General features: G+C 41.6%; 1 protein-coding gene across 4 annotated transcripts in view; it reads left to right on the plus strand.

Moving 5' to 3' along the window:
- The window catches only part of INVS (inversin), a 143,154-nt gene that overhangs the window by 91,130 nt on the left and 27,918 nt on the right, over positions 1 to 24,106 (plus strand). For all 4 annotated transcript variants that reach the window (XM_073806334.1, XM_073806335.1, XM_019948910.3 and 1 more), the window contains exons 11-13: positions 665 to 771; positions 9,359 to 9,571; positions 20,863 to 21,149. In XM_073806334.1, coding sequence (XP_073662435.1) covers positions 665 to 771; positions 9,359 to 9,571; positions 20,863 to 21,149 — 607 coding nt within the window. The remainder of the gene's footprint in view (positions 1 to 664; positions 772 to 9,358; positions 9,572 to 20,862; positions 21,150 to 24,106) is intronic.

Here is a 24,106-nt window from a genome sequence, read left to right on the forward strand (position 1 = left end):
GTTTTATATACATATCACTTAGTTCAAATTTTACATTGTATTGTTCATGCCTTCTGTATCTTTACTGCTTTTTTATCTATTTGTTCTATCAACTATTGTAAAGATGGGTTAAAAATCTCCCACTGTGATTATGGATATGACTATCTCCCCTTTCAATTTTGTCAGTTTTAATCCTGTATATTTAGAAGCTGTGCTATTATGTGCATACAGATTTAGGATTGTGATATCTTCCTCTTTGACGCCTTTAACACTATGAAGTATTCCTTTTTATCTCTAGCAATGCTTCAAGCCTTTTTTATCTTTCATGACATTGAAATGTTTTAAGAATACAGGCCATTTATTTTATAGAATTTCACTCAATTTGAGTTTGCCTAATGATTCATCATAATTAGATTCAAGTTTTACATTTTGGGTTGGAATATTGCATAAGTGATATTGAATTCTCAGGGTATCACTTCTGGAGACATTTGATGCCTCTTAACATAGTATTAATTTTGATCATTTGGTTAAGATACAGTCCATTTTTTCCACTGTATACTTAATATTTTCTCTTTTTGTAATTAAGCAGCTTGAGAGAAGTGTTTATATATTTGAGTCATCATAAATAACTATGTGTCCAAAAATACTGACACCAGATGTACTTGATTTTTCTTTATGTTTGTAGGGAAGGACAGCTTTGCACTGGTCCTGTAACAATGGATACCTTGATGCCATTAAATTACTACTAGACTTTGCTGCTTTCCCTAATCAGATGGAAAACAATGAAGAGAGGTAAGCCGTTGATAAAAGGAATATATTGTTGTTCATCTCACATCCTTTCTGCCATATTTTAAAAATCTCAAGTTTAGATATTGGTTCAGAAATAAATATATTCATAAGGAAACACTACACTAAGAAATCCTGAACCAGAAGAAAAGAACAAAAGTTCTATGCAGTGTTGATTTAGAATCATGGGATTTTTTTTTTTTACATCTTTATTGGAGTATAATTGCTTTACAATGGTGTGTTAGTTTCTGCTTTATAACAAAGTGAATCAATTATACATATACATATGTTCTAGAATCATGGGATTTTAAAGCTACTCAGAACTTTAGATATTGCCTAGGGCAAGCTCACATTTTCCAGATGAAGAAATTAGGGCTTCTGGCTTTTGGCTGGTAGCATCAAGTCAGGGGAGTCCTGACTGACCAGGACTACGAATTCGGTTAGGCCAGTGGAATGTGTTATATATTCAAGAAGTTTCTCTTGATGAAGAGGATATTATCAGTTAGTGGACAGAGGTGCCACCATGCAGCATGAAAAAATAAGGAAAAACTAAGATGAAAGTTTGGGATTTTAATTTAAATACAGATTTCTTGAATAATATGAGATCCACAGATTTAGGCTGGAGTTGTTGTCCAAGAACCCAGGCCCAATAAAAAGGACTAGACATAGTGTGAAGTCTAAGCAAGAGAGATTCTTGATGGTCTTGGATCTAGGAAGATTCTAGTAACTTGTAGGTAACAAATAAGATGGTAATCAGATTTCCATACCTGAGTCCCCCCAGCCCAGGTCTGTGCTTTAGTTTTCATTGTTCATGGATGCTGTCACTAAAATGGCCCTGCAGTGACACCATCCCCACACTCTTGGTCACCACCAGCTCTTTCTGTCAGGAGATGGGAGACTCTGTAGGAAAGAGGGTTTCTCTAGTCCTGCTGTCTTGGAGGAAACATGGGGCCTTCATCTTTCCCACTTCTTTCAGAACCCTTCCCCATTAGTTATACCTCCACCTGTTATTCTCCAGTTCTCTTTCTTCTGAAGTTTGTCTTCTTTGCCTTCTCTCACACTGTCTTCCCTGCCTGCATTTCTTTATCATCACATTTAGACTGAAATCTGTGTCTGAATGGTCACTGACAAATTCCTAGTTGATAAATCACATGATGTCTTCATGATGTCTTCTCTGCCCACCCTCACTGGCCTTTCTTTATCTCCTTTCTATTGCCTCCTCTTCTTTACCTTATTGAGCCTATATCTTCTCTAAGCTTCTGTGACAGTATATTTTCTTCTATTTTATTAATTTATTTTTTTATTTTGGCCGTGCCTTGCAGTTTGCGGGATCCCCAACCAGGGATCAAACCCTGCAGTAGAAGCACAGAGTCCTAATCACTGGAACGCCCAGGAATTTCCCCAGTTCTCTTCTTTTATTATTATTTATTTATTTATTTTTGGCTGCTTTGGGTCTTCGTTGCTGTGTGTGGGCTTTTCTCTAGTTGTGGCGAATGGGGGCTACTCTTCGTTGTGGTGCGCGGGCTTCTCATTGCGGTGGCTTCTCTTGTTGCAGAGCACGGGCTCTAGTTGCGTGGGCTTCAGTAGTTGCAGCACGTGGGCCCCAGAACACAGGGGCTTCAGTAGTTGTGGCACACGGGCTCAGTAGTTGTCGCTCTCAGGCTCTAGAGCGCAGGCTCAGTAGTTGTGGCGCATGGGCTTAGTTGCTCCACAGCATGTGGGATCTTCCCGGACCAGGGCTTGAACCTGTGTCCCCTGCATTGGCAGGTGGATTCTTAACCACTGCACAACCAGGGAAGTCCCCCAGTTCTCTTCTAATCATGCGCCTTCTCCATTTCTTTGGCTTCTGTTCCATTTTTTATTTTTTAAATATAAACAGTCTTCAAGGACTGTATCTCTTCTCTCAGCCTATCTCCTTTGGGGACCTGACCAACCACCGAGGCTTCCGCACTCACTTGGGTGCTGGTAAGTTCTCAATCTCTATTTCAGACTCAGCACCCCTCCTTGGTTCACACTGTCATCTCCACTTCATTACCAGCACCATTGTCTAGATCTTGCCCTCTTTGACTCTTTCTGGGATTATCGCAATGCCTTACTTGTTTTCCTTCCTTTGATCTTTCCCTCCTTCAATTCGTCACCTTCCAAAGTAGCCTTTCTAAATCATATCGCTAATATAATTGTTAATCATGTCATTCCCCTGTTCAAATACAGTCTCGTCTAAGAAGATTGTTCTGCCCCACAGTCATGTGTCCCAAACTGTGTTCTCCCTACACTGTGAATCTTTGCAGCACTTGGCACATTTCACATTATGTTATGATTGTATGTAATCTGTCTTCCCTATTAATGGAGAGCTCCTGAAGATCGTGGTCATCTCTGTATTGCTCACAGTGCCTTTCATGAAGTAGATGCTCAGTAAATAACTGTTGAGTTGTCAAATCGGTGTTTTCAGGCTCCTGGGAGCATCACCCTGCTTCATACCAGCCTTAGAAACTTATGTGGAATTCTTAGACCATGTGCAGACTTAGATAAAGCAGATTAGTGTGCCTTACTTTGGGAGTGATAAGTAACAGGGAAGAGCTAAATCGGACTCCACATTGGATCTGTTTCTTTGACTTTAACCTTTGCTTTTCGTTCCTTTTGTTACTATAATCATACATAATGGCCTGCCTCAGGGAACGCTGCCCACCTGTGAATGGCTGCAAGAAAAAGGAAACCAACACGTCCCCTCACCGAGGCTGGCCATTCCAGATGTTTTGCAAGACTGGTTGCCCTTTTATTTTACTTCCTCACTGCCTCTTCCTCTCTGATTCTGTAAAAGAAACTGGCATCCAGACCCAGATAAGATGGTTTTTCAGAGACACTAGTCTGCCATCTTGGTCTGCCGGCTTTCCAAATAAAGTATTCCTTGCCTCAACACCTCGTCTCCGATTCATTGGCCTGTCGTGCGGTGAGCAGAGCAAGCTTGGACTTGGTAACGATTATATAAAGAACTCACTGTCTCTATTATAGTCAACTGACAATTGCAAAACAAAAAAAGACTTGAAGATTTAGGTATTTGAACACTTAAGGAAACTGGAAAGCCAAGTGAAGTCCTCAAGGCTGAGGTTTTGACATTAAAACAGATATGTGGGGCTTCCCTGGTGGCGCAGTGGTTGAGAGTCTGCCTGACGATGCAGGGGACACGGGTTCGTGCCTGGTCCGGGAAGATCCCACATGCCGTGGAGCGGCTGGGCCCGTGAGCCATGGCCGTTGAGCCTGCGCGTCTGGAGCCTGTGCTCCTCAACGGGAGAGGCCACAACAGTGAGAGGCGCACGTACCAGGGGGGAAAAAAAAAAAAAACTACAATGAGGTATAACCTCACGCTGGTCAGAATGGCCATCGTTAAAAAGTTAATAAATGCTGGAGAGGGTGTGGAGAAAAGGGAACCCTCCTTCACTGTTGGTGGGAATGTAAATTGGTGCAGCCACTATGGAGAACTGTATGGAGATTCCTTTAAAAACTAAAAAAAACAAAAACAAAAACAGATATGTGAAGGTGCTGAAGGTTTCTCCCTTTGAAACCCTGAAAAAACAAAAGGGAAAGATAAGGATGTATTCTATAACAGTGTTTACTGCCTGACTGCTATTTTTTTAGGAAACAATAAAAAAAGTAATATTTTGTAATTCAATTTCCATTTATATGCTAACCCTTAAATTTCAGACCTAAGTAAGCATGTGAATTAAGGTGCTTACTGCCTGCTGGAGTAAATATATGTTTAATTACAGACCAAAAGACCAAAAGAAAGAGTCTCCTAAGTGTACTTGCCAGTCTACAGGTAAAAAGAGACAGTGGCAATATCCCAATCTCCTTTAATGTTTCATCAGCCATGCACCTTGATGTACACATGTCGGGACTTGGCACTGCCTTTTCTATTTATTGACATTCCAGTGTAGGCATTCTACTTATTCCATCAGACCATTCCCACATGGCAAGTCCAGTTGAATCTTGTCGCTTGTCTTTATCTACATTGTTTCTTGACTGGTTACCATCAATGTAGTGCTAATTTTTACTTCACGTGCATTGACACAAACCACTTGATGTGCACTGTATAGACATAATTTTTGCCAATCACTGCTGATTTTCAGTCAATAACTATCTGACAGCCATACTCTGACATAGATGGGAGTATTCACAACACTAGAATGTTTCTAAATTGAGTTTGGGATGAAGAAAAATTCAATAGTAATAATCACAATATGGTCAGTTGCTTAAACACTAGGTATAGATGTCAATCTTAAACCTTGCTAGGTATTTGGATTGTGTCTCCCTGAATCAAAAATTGACTGAGAATTGTAATTTGAATAAACCAATTGTTAAAAAAAAAAACACATTTTTGAGGAAATCAGGAGAACATGTATTTAGAGTGGGCATTAGATCTTACTAAGGAATTCCTGTTAATTTTGTTAATACAAGGACATTGTGGTTATGTTCACATTATTTATAGATGAATCTAAAATGCAGAGAGATTAAATGATAGGAGCTCTGGGATTTGCTTTATTTGTTTGTTTATTTATTTATTTGCCGTGCCGCTGCTCGGCTTGCAGGATCTGGCAGTGAAACCGCCATGTCCGCCAGGGAATTCCCCTGGAATTTGCTTTAAAATACTTGAGCAAAAATAAAAAGGAAGGGGATAGATGAAGCAAATACGGCAAAAGTTTTGCTAATTATTAAATTTGGGTAATGAGAATATAAAGCATTATTATGCTATTCTCTTTTGTTTATGCTTGAATTTTCTCATAATAAAAATATAATTTTTTGTAATAAAAATATTTAACATACTTGAAATGCAACTTTCTATCCACAAGCAGCCTGAGAGATCTAGTTCTTCTTCTCCCCTTCATTTCACCTTTTACAGATGAGGAAATAGAAGCTCAGAGAAGTGAAGAGAATGCCCAGGGGTCTACTGACTTCCAGTTCAGCATTCTTTAGGGTATATTATGCCCATGTCATTTCTTTTTGTCATATTTGTAAGTAAATGCATAATTTGGGCCTCATTTTCATAAGCCATATTTTGATAATACTATTTGTATACTATGTGAAAGACACTATATATTAGTAATTATAGAAAAAATGATCAAGCTTACTAAAAATACATATGTTATTTGCATGTTGATTTAGAAGCAGTTTCATTCTATAGGAGACATATATATTCAATAATTGATAGATGAATTATGGAAGGACTACTGAACAGGGAGTCATATGATTTTAGTCCTCATCTAGATTTTGCAGGTAACTAGTAACTTGACCTTCAGTAAGTTGCTTAATCTTTCTGAGTCTGTTTATTCATTTATGAAATGAAGGTGTTAAACTAAACCTCTAAAATTCAGTTCAGCTCTACTCTTGTGTGGTACTATGACTCTGATGATTTTTTCTGTTGGGGAAAGTACAGTCATGAAAGGCATTTTTTTTTGGCTGTGTGGGGTCTTTGTTGCCGCACACCGGCTTTCTCTAGTTGCAGCGAGCGGGGGCTACTCCTCATTACGGTGAGTGGGCTTCTCACTGCAGTGTCTTCTCTTGTTGCAGAGCATGGGCTGTAGGCACGCGGGCTTCAGTAGTTGTGGCGCACAGGCTCACTAGTTGTGGCGCACAGGCTTAGTTGCTCCGCGGCATGTGGGAACTTCCCAGACCAGGGATCGTACCTGTGTCCCCTGCATCGGCAGGCAGATTCTTATCCACCGCCACCACCAGGGAAGCCCCTGAAAGGCATTTTATTAATAGAATATATAGTGAAATTTGTGAAAGTTTTTCTGAATTTACAAAATGCTATTTACGTATAAATAATGTTTTAAAGTTTATATAGGCACCTCTACTTTATGGCCTTCTGGTTTCTGAACAGTAGTGGCAGATCAAGCTGTCCTAAAATGGGGGTTCCTTAATTTTAGCATTTAGGACTTCCTTCTGATCTTATATTTTCCTTACTAAAGTGATCAAATCACCCTTTGCTTTTACTGAAAACCTCTCCCTTTTATATCTTCCTGTGACTGTTAGGTGAGTTTTGAAGAGCAAGTTTCTTTTCTATAATCATTGGATGATTTTCTGTGTCTAATCATGCATCCATATAATCATCAATTTTCCATCTCATCAATCAACTGATTATTTCCTCCCAACACCTCTGACCCACTAGCTCAGCAACAGTCCCACAGAGGGATCCGATCAGGTGGTTTTTCAGTAGTCATAAGTTCTGGTTTCAGTCCTATGCAAATAATATTGGTGATAAGTGACTGTGCTATCACCAACTGTGCTGCAGTGTATGTCCTGTAATATCAACAATCACAGCTGACTTTTATGAACTGCTTCCTTCTTGCCAGGCGCACTGCTGTCTTCCTCACATTGATTATTTCATTCTCTCTTCATGCCAAGTCTGTGATTAGGAAAAGCGGGGCTTAGAAGCACCAAGTAAGTTGGTTAGGAAGTGACAACCATCATTACCATTGTTGGATGGTAGAATTGGGGGTGTTTACTTCAAATTTTTGTACATCCTGCATTGTTTGAATTCTTAAACTATGTGTCATTTTTACAAAGTAATCATTTTTCTTTAAAAAAAGGAAAGCATACTTGCAAAGGTATTAACAGTGGCTAATTCTGAGTGTGGGAGTATAGATGACTTATTTTCTTCTGTGTATTTATCCAATTTGGTTTATATTTCCAAAAGTAGAGAAGATTTTTTTTTTCTTTCTTTGCTGCATTGGGTCTTCATTGCTGCACGTGGGCTTTCTCTAGTTGCAGTGATCAGGGGCTACTCTTTGTTGCAGTAAGCGGGCTTCTCATTGCAGTGGTTTCTCTTGTTGCGAAGCATGGGCTCTAGGTGCACGGGCTTCAGTAGTTGTGGCTCGTGGGCTCTAGAGCACGGGCTCAGTAGTTGTGGCGCATGGGCTTAGTTGCTCCACCGCATGTGGGGCCTTCCCAGACCAGGGCTCGAATCCATGTCCCCTGCGTTGACAGACAGATTCTTAACCACTGCACCTCCAGAGAAGTCCCAAGAGAAGATATATTTTTTAAAGGAATCTTCCTAAAATCACACATCTAGAAAGTAGTCAGTTGAGATTCAAATACATAACTATATGACACTAATACCCATCTTTTCTAAATAATATATTTATCAAAAAGGTATGCACATTGTACAAAATTTAAGGGCATTTAGTAAAACTAAGTGTCCCACTTACCCCTATCTCTGAGGCAACTAGTTTCCTTCCCAGAGGCATCACTGTCACCAGTTTCTTGGGAAACTTCTAGAGATATATTTTACATAGATGAGCACACAGGGATGTGTTCTTTCTATATCAGTGGAGCACACCATAATACTGTTCTGTCTCTTACTTTTTTCTCTTTTCCTTCCTTGAACAAGTCATCCTGGAAATTGTTCCTTATATATGCATATACCACACTAATGGCCGCGTTATGCAGATGACTTTATTACATGGATGGCCTGTACTTTATTTAACCAGTCCTCTGTTGATGGAATTGAGGTTGTTTCTGTGCTTCTATGAATATCCTCGTACATACAGCATTTCACACAGGAGAGCATATCTATAGGATGAATGCATGTAAGTGAAATGGCTACGTCAAGGGCAGATCGTGAATAATTCCTGTATATCGTGCCAAAGTGTCTCCCCAAAGATTAATGTAGCATACGGAAAGCCTGTCTCCCTTCACCCTCGCCACCAGAGTGTGTTATTAAACTTTCTGATCTTTGCTAAGCTGATCATTAGATTAAAGTGCTCACTCATATTAGTCTTAATTTGTATTTCTCTTAAATGAGTGAGGTTGAATATATTTTTATATGTTAGGAGCCACTAGTATCTCCTGTTTGAAGAACTTTTATCTTTGTTTGGTATTTTTGCCTTATAAATATTTGTTATTTTTATGTAGTTGGATTTATCAATCTTAAGGTTTCTGAATTTTTGTATCTTTTTTTGGAAAAAACTTTTCACTCCAATATTTTTAAAAATCTTCCATGATTTCTTCTAGTACTTTCATGGTTTCTTTTTTTTTTTAATATTTAGGTCTTTGCTTCATCCATTTTGGAGTGAAATGTGATGTAAGAATCTTTTTTTTTCCAGATGGTTGCCCAGTTGTCCCAACTCTATTTAATAACCCATCCTTACTGTGGTGATTTAAAGGGCCATCTTTATCATAGACTAAATCTCTCCATTTGGAGGTATAGTTTTCATTTCATAAGCATTAACTATCAGAGATCATGGGCTCAAACTTATGAATCTCACAGAATATTATTTGCAGTGCTTTCTTCAGATAGGAGCAAGGAATTACTTGGAACATGGGGAAGAAGAAAAGTGATCATGTGTTCTGATTTGTGAGCAAGTTAGCAAAACTGAGGAATAGACATGGTCAGCAGCACAAAGCACCTGACCCCAGCTTCACCCTTGTTTTGTGTGCATCAGAGAAGAAAGGAGCAGTCCTGGAGTACAGAAGATAGCTTTGCCTGAGGAACTTTTCCACATCTTAGAATGAGTTTTCCTTCTGCTGCGTAATGTTGCCAGTTTAACTGTGCCCTGAACTACATTCTGACACTTAAAAAAAAATCTCCCTGCTTCAGGTACACTCCCCTCGATTACGCTTTGCTTGGTGAGCGCCATGAAGTGATCCAGTTCATGTTGGAGCACGGCGCCCTGTCCATCGCAGCCATACAGGACATCGCTGCCTTCAAAATCCAGGCTGTCTACAAAGGGTACAAGGTCAGAAAAGCTTTCCGAGACCGGAAAAATCTCCTCATGAAGCATGAACAGTTGAGAAAAGATGCTGCTGCCAAGTAAGTATGAGATCTAGAGACTGTGTTCTCACAACTCAGAGTCAACGTGGAATGGGGCACGGTGGTGGGAGTGGCCAGGAGAGAGAATCAGGAGGGAATCTGAGATCACTGTGATCCTTGTACCCATGTCACCTTCCCGCTTCTGCCCACCAGCCCTTCAGAGGAGGCTAACAGGAAGGATAACGGCCTAATCTCTACTTGGTGGCTGTTCCTCTAGGTTAGTCCTTGACCTTCTAACTCCGGAACAAATCACCCACCCATGGCAAGGAGTTGGGGGATTGGGGTGCTACCTTCAGTAAGCTACGGAGGGATAACTGTCCTCTCACCTTTCCTACCTTTCCACAAGAAACTTATGCCAATATCTAGCCTACTTTTGCTAGACTAAGTCTAGTTTTGATTTGATTGAAGCAACCAACTTGCATAAATAACTTGCTTTCCCCCACCTATTCCTTAACAAATCTGTACTAGGTAATGTAATTTATTCAAGAAATATTGATTGAATTCTTACTACACATACAAAACTCTTGGCTTGAGCCTAAGGAGAAAATAGTACTTGCTTCGAGGACCTCACACTTTTTTGGATAATGATATATAATATGCAAAATAGTCATTTTTGCCTATTATACATTGTGATTATTTTGCCATAAGTAATTGATTCTAGATTATGCCTTGGTTTGCCTTTTCTTTGATACTTGTTTTGGGTATTTTAAATAGCAAGAGAGCATTGCGTTAGCAGGTGTAATACCGAAACCTCTGATGAGAAAGATACGGATGACAGGCAGATTCTTGAGGGATAACTTCCTGGCTGTATCTTGAATGTTTCCAAATCTTAAGTCCTTCCAATTCTTGAATCCTACCATATCTTGCCCACAAGGAGGAAGCATAAGTGTAATAAATAACAGTTAAAAATAATAATAAAAGGCAAGATAAACTATGTTAGTAAGAAGTTGAATACCACTATGAGCTGGAATGCTAACCATCTTGTCAATCTTCAAGACAAGATTGACAGGAACACATCATTTTCTGCGACTCTGAAGCTACTGAACTAGTTGATATCTTGGGAAGTATTATTTTGCACTCTTCTCATAGCAAGGCTCTTTTCACTTTTACCAAAGAATCCAGCATTAACCTAAAGCCTCTACCTGCCTCTTTTGCAGCCTTCTCATAAAAGTTCTCTGCATGTGAGTGACAACTGTAAGTGGGTAATGCATGTGACACATTATCCTGAGTTGCAAGTAGACATTCTCTGCAAGGGAAGGAATATTGTATTTCCGACTACCGATGTGTCTATAAACTCAAGTTTAATGTGTGAGGATCCACTTTCCGAATTTGAAGTCATATCTACCTGAATATGAGGTGGGGCTCTACAAAGCCACCATGGCTGACTTTCTATGTTCCCAAAAAGGAGTGTATTGATCCAGACACATTCCACTTTGTTACTGGAGAGAGGGGCCCCAGAGTTCTCCCCCACCCCAAACTCCCTTTCCAGTGGAATAGAAGGATTGTGGTTGAGTGAAAAGGAGACCTGCGTTCAAATCCAGCATCTGATATTTACTTAAGATGAACTGAACACAGCATTTCTCTCTCTGGGCCTCAGTTTCTCTATCTGTAAAACATGACAAATTAGACTAGCTGATTTTAGGCACCCTCCAGCTCAGTGGAAACCCCTGTCTTCGTTGTTAGTGACCTAAGCCTCCTCTTCCTCTCCTTTTCCAGTGATGCTGCCCAGAGGCTGTATGCCTGGGGCCAAGAGTTCCAAGTCAGTGTACGCTGGGAACTGAAAATACATTTATCAGGAGAGCTGTATGGAGGAAGGGGTTTCAAATAATGCCATGCTTAAAAAGAGTACTGGCTTGCAGTATTTTTTCCCTAACATGGCCTTTTGTAACTCCAAGCCCAGAGGGTTTGAACCGACAAGGAGATTTAGGAGACATCTTTGTAGTCTAACCCCCACCTTCTACCCTTTTAGTTGTTATCCTGATTCGTTTCAGTGTTGTGAAAGACAGGCCCTCTTCGTTCTTAATTCTTAGTTTCTGAAATTGATTTTTAAAAACGCTTTTAAATGGTAGCTGTGCTTACTGTGATAATCATTGAAATTACCGAAACTCAAAACCTCCTGTACTTTTTCTCAGTCACAGTCTTTCCTTTATTGGTCCTCATTATTGGGAGTGAACAAGTTTCTTACACTTCCTAACCATTACCTCCTACAGACATTGTAGCATAGATCTCCAAGAGAAATATTTAAATGGAGAAGTAACTGATTTAAGTTGTATTAATTTTATTTCTCAGAAGTTATTTATGAAAATCTGAGTCAGTGTTTAATTTTGGTTTTAGATTTGGTTTTAAGAAACAGAAATCAGAATGTTAAATTCAGTCTTTGCTGCTGCTGCCTCATTGGCCCAGGCACATCATGTTGCCTCAACGTACCTTTCCCTATTTCTCACGTTACGATGGCAGAAATCACCTTCCTTAAAGTAAGGATGTCAAGAAACTGATTAAACTTAAAGGGATTACTATTTTACTGGTAGAGAAATTGGGAGAGAGAGAAGTTTTAGTCATATTTTCTAAGTCATTTTTTTTTAGAAAATACTATTTAGGAAATACCTATAATCCATTTAAAAGCACTTTACAACTCATACTGCACCTCCTATGAGGTTGCCAAAATGCACATTACTGTAGTTTCCCTGCCAAAGCACAGAGTTGAATGCACATGAAAATAAGACTGTGTTTATGTTGATCACTCTTATTCCTTGAAGCTTCCTTTTTCCCAGGTTTTTATTTCACTGTCTAGTCTCAGATCTCCTCTAAGTCCCTGAACTCTCCCTTCTCACATCTTCTTAATCATTACCATTTCCACACTGAGGTCAGCACTGCAGGCTAACTCCTCAGACTTCTATTCATGCTGTACTTTTTTCATTGAAAATATATCTACTCTGAAAACTTAAATTACTTCATCTCTGTAGATAACCCCTTCATCTCTCTCACATCTTGAGCTCCTGGAACTCTAATCCCAAATCATCCGTTGCCTACCAGGCATTTCCACTTGTTACTTGCCAGTATGTCAGATCATTGGACATTTCCATTTGCATGTCCTGTTGTCACTGTCACTTCAGGCTCACTGTGTGAAACCTACAACTCATCACAACCTGTCTCCCCTGGCCTCCTGATTTCCCTACCAGTGCTGCTGCCACTGTTTCTGCTAATTCCTCTTTCTGAAATGTCCTTTGCTTCAGTTCTTCTGTCCCACTGCTCTGTAGAGGCCGTCATTCTTGAATACCATCCGTGATACTACATCAGACCCTTCAACATTTGACTTCCACTTATATCTCCGAGTCTCATTTCTCTCCATTAGTTCCACCCTCCCACCCCTCACACTCGAGGCCTCAGCCATCCTGAACTTCCACCACTTCCTCACTTACCACCACGCTCTCGGGAGACCTGAGCTTCCTTCTGACTAGTGCATGAGACTGAGTATGACTCTTAGAGTTAGTTACAGAATCAAGTCCGGTTTGGGTCACCCACTTCAAACTCTTGTAATGCCAACGTCCCTTGCATGGGAAGTTGCGCTGTGTCCTCAGAAAGTCAAGTGACAAGTTCTGTGCCCCTCAGGCAGCACATTTCATTAGTGGGCAGTTCTGTCTGGCAGAAGTTCTTTTCTACCTTTTGATCCTGAGCTACCCTTTGAAGCAAAAGAGAAAAGTCTAAATCCTTTTCTATAAACCAACTTCCAGATAATTAAAGAAGGTGCTCATGATACTCACACTTGTACCCCAGCTCTCCTTCTCACTTTGTAATAGATCCCCTTGCAGCCAGCTCCCCAGACATGTTCAGTTTGTCAATGGCTTTCTTCAGGGTTGACCCATAGGTCTGAATCTTGTGCTCATCCAGTGGTCTGATCCATGGGGAATCACTTCCATGATTCTACTCCATACCATTCCACTTCTCTGAGCCTCAGTTTCTCATCAGTAAAATGAAAAGATTTCTTAGTCCAGGACAAGCTTTGGGGCTCCATGAGTGCCCTGAAACTGTAGGCAGTATTTTGTGTGTCATAAGCATATGTGCATTTGGTGGGGGGGGGGGGATCTTTGGATTTTTATTACGTTCTCTAAGAGGGTTCGTGAATCATAGAAAGAATTTTTTTTTAAATCGCACTAAATGATATCTGAGGTTCCTCCCAGCTCTAACATTCTGTAAGTCAAAGGTCCTAAAATGCATGACATTTTCTCATTCCCTCGAGAGGAAGTCAAAGACCAAGTATTACTAAGCCTGTTATCCAGCGACAATGAAGAGATAGAATCTGACAGACCCCCACATACAATGCAATACCACCTGAAAAGGTTAGAGCTAAACCTTTTCTGCCTGGTGAGGTAATCAGTTTTCTCTCACTGGAAATGTTCCAGCAGAAACTGAATTGTCATCTCTCCAGGATAATATATAGGGAATTTTAAAAAGTATATGAAGAGCTGGTCTCTCAGATCTCTTCAGAGTCAAAGATTCTATGAGAGCTGTGCCCTCCCATCTGCCTGAAATAACCTATTCTCACATCCCTCCTTTCTCATTTTGACATTATTTCTATGTAGCCTTTTTTTCTCTCCTAGTTTAATTAGTCTCCCATATCGTCCCTTAGCTCTGGGTAGATATCTCTATTTCAGCATGCATCACATCTAGAACTCACTATCTGCAGGAGGTATGGTCTGATTCCCTATTAGATTGTCAATTCCTGGAGAGCAGGGATTATATTATGTACCTCCATACTTCTAGTGCCTTAGAGCCCTTGATATATAGCAAGCATTTAATAATATGTGTTCAGTAACTGCTCCTACAGTGGGTCTAAGACCTTACCTAAGTCGTTCATCATTCTGGGCCTTAGTTTCCCCCTCTGTCAAGTGGAAGGGTTGGACCAGGTCCTCTCTGAGGTCTCCTTCAATCTCTGTAAGTGGACCAATCACTGTAACTTGTTTGCCTTACTCAGGCAGCAAACACATTTATGTACCATTTATCCTCATAACACACACTGGCACTTGTATTTGTGCATTTGGTTTTCTAGCTCCCTCCATACTTATCATGAGCAAATTACCATTTGACACGTTTATGATTTTAAAAAGAAACCTAAGAGCAATAAGGTTTATCACTGCATATACTTGAACATTAGACCCCACTATGTGGCTTCCCCAGAGAGTTGTATTTGCCCAGTTTTGCCAAGAAATTAATTCTATCAGACATTGTAGTAATAAGCAGGCTCTTTCCCATTCCATGAGCATTCAAGTTGCTATTTGCCATGAATACAAGACCTAAGAGAGGCTTGAGAGATGTGGTTAAAATAGCTTCTACAGAAAAAGGATTTGTGTGGTTTCAACAATGAGCATTTTCTGAAAATATCAATAGGCCCAGCCCTGTAACTCTTAGATGGGGAGGCACTCGTGCCACACCCAGGTTTCTTCACTTCTAACCAGATGCCTTTGCAGCTTAACAGCTTTACCTGTTAATAAAAGTAATAATGATTACTTATATTAATATAGTGCTTTATAGCTTACAGAATTCTTGTACATTAAATTTGTACAAAACCCAATGAAGTGGACAGGGCAACTATCCTTAAACCCATTTCATGCAGGGGAAAATAACACAGAGAGATTAACTTGCCTGAAATCACACAGCTAGTAAGGGAGAGTTGGCACATGAATCTCAGTCTTACCCAAAGCCAGGGCTCCTACCATTGCTTGGTTCAGGGGAATCAGCCCTCCAGCCATGCTTATGCTAGAGGCTCTCTCCAGATGCCAGCACCATCTGATAGGCCAGCATGGAACAACCTTGCTTCTTTTTCCTGACTCATATGCAACATGTAATTGTTGGTGGCAAAAGTCTCCAGGCCCCCAAGTCAGCTTTTGTCCTAACTCAATGCTTTTTCAGTTGTGCCGTGTCATTTCCGGTGATTGTTAAGAGAGTGGTACCAAGCCACCAGAGTCAGTTCTGCAACATAGTTCAGGAAAAATCTTCTTGTTATTCTCCAAGCTAACATAGCAGAGCATACCAGTATCCTCCTAAATCCTTGAGAAAGTTAAGAAAATTAGTTGGCCCCAAGCCTACACCAGGACGATGAACAAGAATGGCACTAGGGCAAAGCTGAGATAAGTCGGTACAACAGCAGGACACACTAACTTAACCTCCCTTTTCTGTGGAAACCATTTTAATCACATCTCTCAAACCCCTCTTAGTCCTGTATTCATGGCAATGGCAACTTGATACTCATGAATGAGAATGAGCCTGCTTTATTTCTGCAGTGTCTGAAAGAATTAATTTCTTCCTGTTAAAAATTGACAACTAAAACTCTCTGTGGAAGCCACATAGTGGGGTAGGGAAAAAATCCATCAGCTTCCAGGACTTAAACTTTCCAGGCCCAGAGGCAGGTCTGTGCCGTATTGCGCAAACAGACGGACGCATTCAGTGCTGAGATGCTAAAGCCATGGAACATTCAAGTCTTTGAAGTTACTGCCCTTGATCTGGTTCTCTGCACATCAAGCAAACTTTTGATCACTTGGTTTCTTACTGGCCTTTTTTTTTTTTTTTGCAGTGGTTATCTAGGCTTCTCATTTGCAGAAGTCTCCATTCTTGGGTCTTAGATCTGGCTTGGGAGGGCTTCAGGGTATATCTCTGACCCACAGAGATTTGCACCAGCAATGTATGCCTTGGGTCTTTTCTTCCCTGGGTGAAACAGCCCATCCTTTGGAGACCCTCTTTACCCTGTGGTCCATAGGACCCAAAGCAGAGGTTGTCAAAGATCTGATCCCCAGTTGGCTTTCTTACCTTTTTATACTGTGAGCCTCTGGGGAGCTGCAAAAATTGCTCTAGAAGAGACAGTACAAACCAGACTAATTGGTAGCCCATCAAAAGCTGTTGTCTGGCTGATTTCCCTTGAGATAATAGAAAACAAAAAAAAGAGGGAGGAAAATGCGGGACTAGTTTATACATTAAGATTCTGCTATCTTAATAAATTTCCTGCTAAAATATTACTTGCTGTGTCATGGACAGGATTTTTTTCTCTTTAAATTTTCATGTAAAGTAGAATCACATTGGTTCTTTTTCTTGTATTTGTTTCCTAAACTTTACAAAAATAGGTCAAGTGTATAGCATGGCCTACCATGAAGATTAAAGATCTTTGACATTCCGTAATAAATTAGTTGGAGAAAAAACACTTAAATTTTAGGACAGTTATTGAGTCTAAGGGTTCAGGACTAAAAGCTATGCTAGAAGCTAGCTTGAAATGCTGTTAATGTTTACTTTAATGTAGTCTTACCACTTTTTTCATATGACCCAATTCACTTTTTTAAATGATGGAAGAAGACTGAGTAAAATTTTTAAAAATGATTTGTGAGATGAATTTTACAGGAAGAAGTAAAGCTGCTGAATTCCAGCTCAGCCCTGTGTATAGAAAGCTGTTAGCACGTAACCTCGGATAAGTCACTAAGCTCTCTGCCTCAGTTTCCTTATCTACCAAATAAGTGCATTGCCCTCATTAAAGTGAGTTTCCTTCAAGTTCTTAGATTATGAGCAGTGGTTCTGGACCTTTTCCCCCCAGGGAAACACACAAACACACACAGGATCATATTCTATTCTGAGGAGCTGTATCCTCTGTGTGTGTGTGGGGGGGGGGGTTGCTTTTTGTTTCAAGGCAGCAGTACAGATAAAATAAGATGCAGCTTATGCATAATTCCCAGTTCTAATCCCTCTTCCTCAGTGATCACTGCTTTTACATTCAAGAACCACAGCTCTGGAGATCTGCACATTTGTGGGCTGTGTGCCACCTGGAAGATTTTTTTAATGCAAAATGCATCCATTTTTTAAAAACATTAATTTACTTCTGTTCATCAGCTGAGTGTGTAATTATATATTCTCATGATTACATTCTTTCTCCCGAATCTGCTTACTGAGTTCCACCAGAATGAAAAAAATAACCCCTTGCAAACCTCCCCCCTCCAGAAAAGTCTTCAGAAGGCAGAGCTCCCTTACCTGCTGGCCATCTTGATCACTCTAAAAGGCTAGATCCCCTGTTTGTCCTGTGACCGCCTTTGTGGGAGGCCCAGAAAGGTCTTCAGTGACAAGGTTTGCCCAGGGGCTGATTGCACAGTGGCTTCTTGGAACTGAAAAGGAAAGGGGTTTAGTGTCCTAAAAGAAGGAGAAATGACTGCTCAAATAACAAAGTCTAGGCTATCACCTCAAAGCCTCTTTTGATGGCGATGATATCCATGCAAATGCCAAGCCAGGCGACCCCACACGCCTGTCTGTCTGAAGGACCAATATATTCTCTTAAAGCACTTCTGTTCATCAGTGCCAGTAAAAAGAGCAGCTCTCCCTCTGCCTGCCAGGAGCACCGCTATTAGATCAATTAGCAGCACCTCAGCCACCCAGATGCTTCCACCTTCTTCTGAAAAGCAGCCTTCCCACAGACAGGTCACACTGAAATGGCACTTGCTAGCATCCGTGTGAATCCCAGGCACTGATGATGACAGGCTGTCCAGCTCGCCTGTCGACTGCAACGCAGTGCACACAAGTGTCAGCATTTGGCAAAGCCTGTAACAAGGCCAGAGTCAAATGAGAACATTCGAGCTGTACAGGAGTCAGCACGAGCCATCTGACCACTTTCTCTGGGATTGCACTCAGTAGGAACCTATCAGAGAGGCAAGCTTGGACCCCAGATCAGGGGCTTCACCACACAGGACGAAAGACCTTCAGAAGGGGAGTTAAGGGACTTCTCTGGTGGTCCAGTGGTTAAGACTCTGTACTCCCAATGCAGGGGGCCAGGGTTCGATCCCTGGTTGGGGAACTAGATCCCGCAGGCATGCCGCAACTCAGAGCCTGCATGCTGCAGCTAAGAAGTCCACATTGCCACAACTAAGAAGCCCGCATGCTGCAATGAAGATCCCGTGTGCCACGACTAAGACCCGGCACAGCCAAAATAAATAAATAATTAATTTTTTTTTTTTTAAAAAGGTAGGGGGGGAGTTAAGTTGACAAGGCTTTATATTAAAGTGTGACTCGGATATCTGTCATCTGGGACTTTCCTCTCCCTTGAGATATAAATAAGCTTTGCTTCAGATTGCACAGTCTGTGGAAATCTGAATCCTATGACTTCTCGGGGGCTTGGGCTCTCTGCCGCAGCTCTTGGTTCCATTCCTGGGACCGTAGCCCTACAGCTTGTCAGGTTGCCTATAAAAAAGCATGTGTGAGCATGGGAGGCCTTCCGAAAAGCTGGTGTCAGTGAGGAGACTCACACCGCATATCCTCTAATGGCATAGTTAACAGGCCACACGAGACTTCCCTATTCTCTTAAGCTTTGCTACTCAGGGTGTGGCCAGAGGACCAGTAGCACCTGTAGGACCTGGGTGCTTGGTAGAAATGCAGACTCTTGAGCCCCACCCCAGCCCCAGTAAATCAGAATCTAGGTTTTAGTAAGATCTCAGGAGATTCCATTCTTTAAAGTGTGTGGATCACAGATCTAAAGTCCTTTTCTGTCCCCTCACCCTGGACGATTCTCTACCCTGCCCTTGCTCCACGCAGTACCCAATCTTTCGCCTTCTCTTTCTTCCCCCTCCCTTCTCTCCTGTCCTTTCATCTCTTCCCTCCCTGTCAGGAGATACAAACAAATTCTTTGTGTCCTGACAGAGCAGGCCTCTTTTCTGGAGCCTCAAAGCCAGTCACCACCTAGGCCCTGAGGGTCTCACCTTCTACCAGCCCTCAATCCTGTCCCCAAGCTTACTGAGGTATTTGTCTAAACAAGGTCCCCCACTAAGAGGGACCCTGATACCAGCTACTCCAATAAAAGAAATCTCTCCATCCCATTACATAACACAGCCCCGATTTTATAAAGACATTCCAAACAGACCCTTAAATCAATTCAGGATTATTAGCCATCATGTAAGTGTTAGACCTGGGGAAGCTGAGCCTTCGGCAGGAAAGTGACTTATTCAAGGTCTTTTTGTGGTTACTGGCAGAGGCAGGACCAGAAGAATTCTTAGACTTCCCAGCAGTGTTCCCTTCACTACACCTCTAATTATTCTACTTTAAACTGCACCTTTAAATGGCAACCAAATTCTCTTCCTGAGCAGCAAATATGTATTGGGTGCCTGCCGTTTATAGCAACTGTTGTTTAAAGGTCAAAAGAAGCAAAAACAGACCCAGTTTTTCCATACTCGCTCCTTTGCCCAGACTTCTCCCTCAGACTAACATCCTCATTCCCACCTATCTGCCTGGCAAACTCCTACACATCTTTGAGAATCAACAGTTGGGACCTTCTTCCAGGTTCCTCCACAAAATTAATCACTACTTCCTCTGTGCAAGCACGTTATTATAACATTTCTTCCGTCATATGTTAAGCCTTTGTTGTCCTAGCTGTTCCGCTCTGGGTAGAAGGTTCTTCAAGGGAGGGCCGAACTCTGTGGTCCTCATCACTGTATCATCAGTGCCCGGCACAGGAGAGGTGCAGAAAATGTTCGTTTTCGTCCTCTTTTTTTTCCCTTGGATATCCCTACAAATTAATGACATCAGTCAAACAAATCCTGTCCTTAACTCAGCCACTTCGTCCTTAAGCACCTGACCCCTTTCTGGACCTGCGCTACCTCGGCCCATCTGCCTCACCCGGCCACTCATTTCTAGTCTTGGCCTCCCCTGTCTATTCTGTTGCTACCCAAAGGTTCCAGCTTAGCCACCAGCTACTTGTGTATGACTTCTTGAAAATCACCTGTTATTGTAACAGGTGATTCTGGACCTCATCTGCAAGTTGAGTGGGTTTGACCCATAAGCTAAGAGCTCTCGATGGCAGTGTTACGAGATTATAACACACCTCACAGGTGTGTTATAATCAGTTGTGAGGTGCTTTGTAATTTTTTCATGTAATCGTTAAGGTTTACCAGTGGTCTTTTTAACAAATAGAGAAGATTAAGGGTTATCCCTCTGACTATCATTCTCAGTTTCATAGAAAAGGGGTGTAGTTCCAGGGATCACAAACACTTGGGGCACACACACCTTGGGATCCTCTTATGTCTCACCAAAAAGTTCCATATCATGTGTGTCTCAACTGGGCACAGGTTGATCTATAAGATTCTTTCTGCCTCCATCATCCTTTGAGCTATAAGACCTGGATAAAAGACAGGAAATTGTGAAATTGTGAAAATTCTGAATTTCCAAATCCCCCCTGTGTTGTGGTAGCTCCTTTTAAAGTTCAAATCTCACTCAGGAACACTTGAACAGGTAACGAACGCTCTTAATTTTTTCCTCTTCCCCTTTGGCTTTGCTCCCAGGAAGCGAGAAGAAGAAAATAGGCGAAGAGAGGCAGAACAGCAGAAGGGAAGGCTGAGCCCAGATTCCTGCAGACCCCAAGCTCCTCCCTGTCTGCCCAGCACCCAGGCTGAGCCCCGCAGGCAGAGCTGGGCGCCCAGCAAACAGCCTCCCTGCAGCAACAAGGCGCAGGGCCCTGAGCGGAAAGCCTGCAGACGGTCTCCAGGCAGAGGGTCTCCAAGCAGAGCCCCCCAGAAGGAGCAGCATCTCTCCCCAGACTTGCAGAGAACAGATCCCAGAAAACCAAATGGTAGGTGTATTGCCTTGTTATTCAGTGCTAACCTATGGACTGTGGGCTCTTTTGATTCATGTATTTAGACCATTTACATTTAAGGTAATTATGTCAGCACTTAAGTCGGCCATTTTATTATTTATTTGCTCTTTATTTCCTCTGTTTCTCTTTTCTTCCCTTCATTAACCAGACTCTCATGATGTGACAGCCCTGTTGTATTTCCTCAAGTTCTTTCTTAGCTTGGGACCTTTGCATATAACAATCCTTTTATCTGTATGGACAAAAAGTACCTTTTATTTTTCAGTTCTCAGAGTGAATGCTCCTTCCTCTGTACAGCCATGCCTTCCCACTAAACAAGGCTTTGTTTTCCTGCTATATGCTCCCATAGCTTTCCTGTACTTCCCTATTATAAGGATCAACACCTTTCACTGTTATTACTGGCTTACTTGTCTGTTTTTTCCACTAGACTATAAGATCTGTAAAATCAGGGTTGCTACAGTTATCTACTGCTGTGTAACAAACTACAGTAAAACTAAGCGGCTTACAATAACAGTTTATTATTTCTTATGATTTTGTGGGTTGGTTGGGCAGTTCCTCTGCAGGCTTCTCCTGCTCTCACTCACGTGGCTACATTCAGTTCAAGGTCAGTGAATTGGATGGTCTAAGATGGACTGACTTGAATGTCTGGCAGTTGACGCTGGCTGTCAGCTGGGATTCCTCGACTCTGTTTTACCTGGCCTTTCATCCTCCCACAGGCTAAACTGGCTTTCTTACACAGTGGTCTCAGGACATTATTCTAAGAAAGCACAGGAAAAAGCTATAGGACCTCTTGAAGAATAGGCTCTAGAATGTGCACGCTACATTCTGTTGATCAAAGCCAAGTTATATGACCATCCCAGACTAAATAATATGGAGAAATAGATTCCATCTTTATGTGTACTAGGATGGGAGTCATTTGGGGGCTATTAAACAATCTGTCACAGTTCCTTCTGGTCACAGATTATTCACATTTCTCCCACATGCAAAATATTCTCACCCTTATCTTAGGACCCCAAAAATCTCATGCCAATTATCACATCAAGTTTTAAGTCTGGGATCTTGAGACCAATGTCGTGTCCAGACGTTGTTGAAGTTCCCCAGGTGTGAATCTTTCTGATTCAGAGACCAATGGACAAAACGCACATCAACCACACACACATCCAGCAAGCAGTGGTGAGACAGGCACAGAATAAACCCCAGGAGACATTCCTGTTCCAAAAGGAGAGAAATAGGAGGTACCTAGCAGTCACTAGTCCATAGCAATCCTGAAAGCCAGCTGGTTGTACATTAGCAGGGCCCCTACTCTGAGGTATGAAATGTGCCCTGATTAGGGTCTGGTTTTACTCCTATGTGTGTTTTCTATTCCATTGTTCCCCTTGGCTCTAGGCTCTGCCACCCGGGTTCTTGGCTCTACTCTCTGAGAAGTCTTCCTTTTCCTTGAGACATAGCCCATGTTTGCAGCTGAGTAGACTTCTTAGCCTGTGTCCTGCATATAGGAAACTGGGGCCCCAGAGGCTCCTTTTCATTTGGGACTGCCTCAGTAGTTCAAGCTGGTGGCACTCTCAGTGATACAATTACCTCCAACACTTCATGGGTCTTCTATGAATCTGACTGGGCTCACTCCATGTTCCAAAACCACATCATAATTATCTTTCAGATAGGCCTCTCTCTACTTCGGGTGGCGCAGGCTGCTGTGGAACAATGCCCTTGAGATCCTTACAAGTTCTTTTGTCTAGCTGAGAGGCCTACAATGTACCATCTTTAATATTTTTGAGGTCTTAATAAAGGGTTGCACAGCCATACTCTTGATTTGATCTTCACCTCTAGGTCATATCTTACTATATGAGACTCTTTTGTTGGCAAGAAAAAATGAAAATTTAAAACCGTTTTCTAACCCAGCACACTCTGTGCTCTTTATATTTACTCTCAATTCTGCCTGCAAGCTGAGTAGTTCTTTGTTTCTTTCTCCCCATACCTTAATCATATGCAGCTAAAAAAAGCCAGTTGATATTTTCTTCAACATTCCACCTAGAAAGCTCCTAAGCCATATCTACAAGTTCATTAGGTATATTTTCTGTCTTCCAAGTTACTGCAGATGACAGTTTTACCAATTATCCTGCCACTGACTTACACAGTTCACTTTTCTCCAGACTCCAATAGCAACTTCTTCTCTGCTCCTCCAGACTTCACTAATAGTTTCTTCATTGCCTTTCTATCTTCTGCTCACCAGCCAGTTCCAAAGTCAATGCTCTGGTTTTTTGTTAGGCCAGCGTGTCTCTTTTTTAGGTATCAGTTTCTGTGTTATCTCTAGCGGCATAACACACCACCCCCAAAACTAAGTGGCTTAAAACAATGGTTCATTATTTTTCACAGTTCTATGGGTTGGTTAGGCAGCTCCTCTACTGGATCAGCTGGGCTTATTCCTGTGGCTGCTAGAAGTTTGGCCAGACTAGAAAGTCCAAATGGCTTCCTTCACATGTCTGGTAATTGGTGCTGGCTGTTGGCCAAGGTGCCTCAGTTCTCTTCTGTATGACCTTTCATCGTCCAGCAAATTAGACCATCTTCCTTGCATGTTTTTCTCAGGGCCGTGCTCTGAGGGAGAGAAGGTGGAAGCTACAGGTCCTCTTGAGGCCTGGGCTCCAGAACTGTCACACCACTTACACCAGATTCTGTTGATCAGAGTAATTCGCAAGGCCAGCCCAGCTCAAGAGAGTGGAGACGTAGACATACTGCAAAATCACATTTGAAAAGTGATCAAATGTGGATCCTAGGGTAGGAAGAATCTTTGACCTTCAAACAATCTCTCAGAAGGAGCAATATGTCTCTTACTTCTTTATCCCAGCAGGGTGTCTGGCACATAAGAGATATGATAAACATTTGTTGAATGTATACTAGCTAAGTGCTTGAGATTTGGAGATTGTTAAACATGACACAAA

This window comes from Tursiops truncatus, chromosome 6, assembly GCF_011762595.2.
Source record: "Tursiops truncatus isolate mTurTru1 chromosome 6, mTurTru1.mat.Y, whole genome shotgun sequence".
Classification (NCBI taxonomy): domain Eukaryota; kingdom Metazoa; phylum Chordata; class Mammalia; order Artiodactyla; family Delphinidae; genus Tursiops; species Tursiops truncatus.